At 42.0% G+C, this 5395-nt stretch overlaps 1 protein-coding gene across 1 annotated transcript; it reads left to right on the forward strand.

Moving 5' to 3' along the window:
• The first annotated feature begins 602 nt into the window (after positions 1-602).
• On the forward strand, positions 603-4875 carry LOC108264508 (CDC42 small effector protein 2). The gene is made up of 5 exons (XM_053678312.1): positions 603-703; positions 1530-1780; positions 1873-1974; positions 2167-2242; positions 4096-4875. Exons 2-4 carry the CDS (start codon positions 1727-1729, stop codon positions 2236-2238), a joined length of 228 nt encoding a protein of 75 aa, XP_053534287.1. The 5' UTR covers positions 603-703; positions 1530-1726; the 3' UTR covers positions 2239-2242; positions 4096-4875.
• Positions 4876-5395: the final 520 nt, after the last annotated feature.

The raw sequence follows: 5395 nt of genomic DNA on the forward strand, positions 1-5395 counted from the left end.
TCATTTGGTGGTGGGAAAGAAAAAACAATGCCTAATTTTGACGATTGCTCTGACCTTCAGGGAAAAGCGCTGATTAGCTACATTAGCAAGCGAACAATGACCTCTTGTGAATACTTTACGTTAACCCTGAGATAGAGTGCTTAAGTTAAAGTACACAGCACTCATACTCGGTTCAGAAATCTTTTCAAATCCATTACAAAAGTTATTCCATTGTACTGAGGGGATTTTAAAAGGACTCATAACAAAAACATCTCAAAACTTTCCACAGTGATGTGCAGGGAAGCCCTGAAGCGGCTCTGCCGCCACCTTGTGGTGAATTGTGTGGTGAATCTTTTTGTAATTGTTTCTATAATTTAACATGTAATATGGTTTAATATCATACGGAATTTTTATAAACATTACGTGAAAAGATTAAATACAAAAAAATAATTAAACAAGACAAATAAATAACGCGACAGTCTTCGCCAGCTTGACCGTTGAGCTATAGTGCGCATGCGCGCTTGCAAATCGGCCAGGGAGGGTACGCGGTTCGGCTTGCGTGATGTCCTGCGCATGCGCGATACCAAAATGGCTGATTTGTAGCTCATCTACTCGTCTTCGTTTCCTGAATCTATGATGTATAGATCTGCAGAAGTCAGGAGAACGGTGAGAAAATCTGAAAGCACTTTTTTTTTCTGACAGCAACTTCGAGGAAGTGTCCGAGGTAATGCCTTTAAATCTCTTTTCCCTTCCTCAGGATGTAGCGTCAATTATTTAGCATTTATATTAGGAAATAAAAACAAACAGGGTTATGTTTCTGAGTTTTTATTTAGTATTGTTACTCAGGATTAATCCGGTTGTTTGACTGAAGTAAACTAATAAAGTTGATCTCATCCGTCGGCTTGCTAACTGCTAATCGCTGAGCGGATAGCTACCCAGCTAGCTAACATGCTAATACGTCTTTATGAGTAGTTTTATTTATTTGCGGATGATTATTTTGAAATGTTTGGACTCGGTTAGGCGTTGGCGTTATTTATTCGTTGTCTGACTGACGTCACAGAGGCTAACGCTAAAGCCGCTAAAGTCGTGTGTGATTTATTCGGCAGACTTTTATCTTTACAGTACTTCAAAAATGTGATTAAAACTAACATTAGAGTTACCTTTGAGACTTTTATGGTCAGGTGAGTATGCGCGTGTTTATGTGTAGACTTTAACGGGAGGTGTGTTGAAGTAGACGTGTTAGAACTTTGTAGAACCTTTTCTTCATATTGAGCTCGGCTTCCGGTTTCTGAGAGGGTGCGCGCGCACGCGGAGCGTGACCGCGCATGTAAATAAGAGACCGGCCCGTGATGGTTCCCTATTCCCTAGTTTCTAAAAAAACAAAAAACAAACATACAATGCATTATGGGTATTCTGTAACCTCTATAGGGGACATCGTTTGGAGTGTTGCAGTGCATTGTGGGAGTTCACAATTATCCATGGTTTCTGGCAATTTATATCACCAAGACAGTGACTTATACAATGCACTTGGTGTGTGTACATACATACAGGAGGAACGCCCGTCACCAACTTCCGGCACAAACTTGTAGCAGAGTTGAAGACTGAACAGGAAGCCCAAAGAGAGAGAGGCATAGAAAGACACAAGAAACGAGAGAGAGAGACTGTTTGGGAGGAAGTGTGTGTGTGTGTGTGTGTGTGTGTGTGTGTGTGTGTGTGTGTGTGTGTGTGTGTGTGTGTGTGGGGAGACATGACGGAGTTCTGGGTGTGCTTTAGTTGCTGCATCGCCGAACAGCCTCAACCAGTGAGTCAAACACTGACACACACACATGTGTTTCCCACTGCAGAGGACAGAACTGAACAGCTCTGTGTGTGTGTGTGTGTGTGTGTGTGTAGAAGAGAAGAAGGCGGATTGATCGCTCGATGATCGGAGAGCCGACCAACTTTGTACACATGACACACGTGGGATCAGGAGATATGGGGATGGGCCTCCCAGCGGTGAGACACACACACTCTCTCACACACACACACACACTCTCATACACACACTCTCATACACACGCTTGCATTTAAAATAAACTGTAGTTTAGGAGCTGATTTAAAAAGTTGAACACATGGCAGGAGAGACTGATTTTGTGTGTGTGTGTGTGTGTGTGTGTGTGTGTGTGTGTGTGTGTGTGTGTTTTGCAGGTGAACTCGGTGCAGGCACAGATGAAATCTAAAGGCGGTTATGGGAATGGCACACCGGCGAGTGTGCAGTGATCCAGTGAGACACACATACACACACACACACACAAACACACACACACACACACTAGAGACTGAACTCCTGTTTTCATTTAAAAATATCTAGGAAGTGACCGAGAGTGTGTAGAAGAACATGTAGAACTTTGGGATTAGTTTAATCTGAACCTTAATCTCCATGGAAACTCCATATCGCAACTGGACTACCAGTAAATGTGTTGCAGCAGGCATGAGCCCCTTTCACACAGACTCTACACCTGGGAATTTACAGGTAAATCCCTAACTCTGGACCAATCAGCTGTCAGGAAAGTGTCACTTCCTTCTTGGCATAAGAAGCACAACTTCCTTAAAAGGACCTGTGGAGACGAGTTTAGTGTTTTGTGGGTTTCTTTTCTGGCCCTCAAACAGAAAGTATCTTGTCTGTGCTGAACAGTGTACTTTACTCCACTCTCACAAGAACCATGATAACGTCATCACCTGAAATTCATTTAATTACGCTTTCCTTTCAGTAAACACAACACAAAGGAAAGACATAAAGGTGTATTAAATATAGCAGAAAATATTTTCTCACAAATTACTTTCACTTTGTTTTTTTCTTTGTTGTGATATAAATGTTTTACTTCTATAACAGTTTGTCAAATTAGTATCGTTCTTCTAGACTATTTTACTGGGATTTTCATTCATCTGTCCCTCTACCCTTCCATCTGTCCCTCTACCCTTCCATCTGTCCCTCTACCCTTCCATCTGTCCCTCTACCCTTCCATCTGTCCCTCTACCCATGCATCTGTCTTTCGATCCTTCCATCTGTCCCTCTGTCCTTCCATCTGTCCCTCTGTCCTTCCATCTGTCCCTCTGTCCTTCCATCTGTCCCTCGGTCCTTCCATCTGTCCCCCTGTCCTTCCATCTGTCCCTCTACCCTTCCATCTGTCCCTCAATTCATCCCTCTGTCCATCTATCCATCCCCCAAACCATCTCAGGGTCTGTCCAGTTTGAATGACTCATTTGTTTGTATTTTGGGAGTCAGAACTAATGGAGTCCAGTCCCGCCAGGATTTGATGATTTTACGATCGCAGAAATTAACGCAAAATCAAGGAAATGGCGCAATATTCCGAGGAGCTTGCAATTTTTCAAAATTACAGCAGATTTTGTTTGGGTGTGGGCTAAGACGTGTCATGTGACCTCATCACGACGTGCATTCAGCCGAAGCCCTCCTCGATTCACGTGCGGCAAACATGAGTACAGCTAAAAAGTCTCATTTACCGACAAACATCACTGCGAAATACCACGCACAGCTGTTTCACATTGTAATTGTGACTTCATCAATTCAAGTAGTTTTACACAAAAAAAAATCAGCAAGGTGCATCTCAAATTTTGAAAAGGGCCGCAGCACAATCAAACATTACAAAAAAACTCAGAAATCCTGTACGGACTGATTATAAACGGTATAGTGGGCGTGTCCAAACAAAGAACCAATGGAGCAGATGGGTTTGGGTTGAAAAAAATCCCTGACACACACCTTTATCCCCAGACTGTTCTGTTTTCTTTTGGTGAACTATTCCATCTAACAGCTCCGTTATTCCTGTTCCACTCTAATTTCTCACTTTTTTATTTTTAATCATTACCTTGAATTTGTGCTGCGTCTCCATCAGCGTGTCGGATTGTCCCGGGGTTTTCCGCTCCACTCACGCCGATCATCAGCAGTCAGTTCCTGTGTAAAGTGCCTTTATGAAAGGGATTAATGACTAATACATTTACTGTTAGTCCAGTTCTAATAGAAACCCACACAAATATCTTAACCTGAGTTTGACTTAATCTGCATGTCTGGCTTTGTTAAACCTGGTGTGTGTGTGTGTGTGTGTGTGTGTGTTTCTGCAGCGTGGACACCAGTGTGTGTGACCTGCTGAACTGAAACAGTGAGGAAGAGGAACAACGCTGGATTTAAACTTTTTTAATTTTTTATATATATATATATATATATATAGCTATACACACACACACACACACACACACACACACACACACTGGATCAGCGAGTCAGAGCACTGGTCTGTGAGACGCGTGTATATCTGCATAATCGCACTGTTAGACGCTTAAAGCTTTCTGATCAGAGTTTAAACATTCACACCCATGCTCGCCACACCAACCAATCAACATCCGGCATCCATTAACCCTCCGCCCCTCCCCACCCCACCCCTCCCCTCCCCACCCCTCCCCTCCCCACCCCACCCCACCCCACCCCACCTCCCTCATGGACGCTTTATTTATTTGGTGATTTGTCTCGCAGGTTAAATATGGTGGCTGGGCCACTGCGCATCACACACACACACACACACACACACGTTTAAATGATGAGTGAGCGTGAGCAGTAGCTTGAACACAGACACAAATAGAGACGTAAATAATGAGCGTTTTTTTTTCATGATTTTATATCTTTTCATATAAATTTATGAATATATATATATATATATTCCGTGGGATGTGGAATATCATTCTTTTATTTTTTTAAAGCTTTTTAAATGCGCCGTGTTGAAATAAACTTGACATGTGCAACCTCACTGTAATGTCTTCCCACAGTGCTGTCCTTCGCCGTGTTAAACTGCGGGAGGATTCTTGTACAGATGTTTTCATGCCCAAATAAATGATGCCAAGCAGCAACCTGTCTGTTTTCTGTTTGGATTATTAATTAAAATGACATGTACGCAGCGCCTCTTGTTTATTTTTGCACTGTTTGTACCCTTGGCCACACCTCTTTTCATTTTTTCTATTGCTACACATCCGAGCTTTATGAGTTTGGCTGTTGGAAATGATTTAATTATATAATTTTACTGCAGCCGTTGTGCGTTCATGAATTGAAACAGGCTGACATAGCAAAGACACTAGGCTTCTCTAATACTATATTTAAATGATTTCACACATTCAAGGGAGGAAAAACGGGTGTAGGTTCACACATTTTTGCATTTGCACCTCGTTTTCAAAATGTTACGTTTCAAGAGAAAGAATTAAGAATTCAAAGAAAGAATTAAAAGATACTTCACTCATGACATGTTTGCATCTAATGTTTGTATGTATTCTGAGTGAGTAAATCCATCCACACACTTTACCACTCTAACATGCTTTTACATGCTTACTAGGTGGCAAAAAAAAAACCCAACCTGTATGATACTTTCCACAATTG

The sequence above is a fragment of the Ictalurus punctatus genome, chromosome 4 (assembly GCF_001660625.3).
Source record: "Ictalurus punctatus breed USDA103 chromosome 4, Coco_2.0, whole genome shotgun sequence".
Classification (NCBI taxonomy): domain Eukaryota; kingdom Metazoa; phylum Chordata; class Actinopteri; order Siluriformes; family Ictaluridae; genus Ictalurus; species Ictalurus punctatus.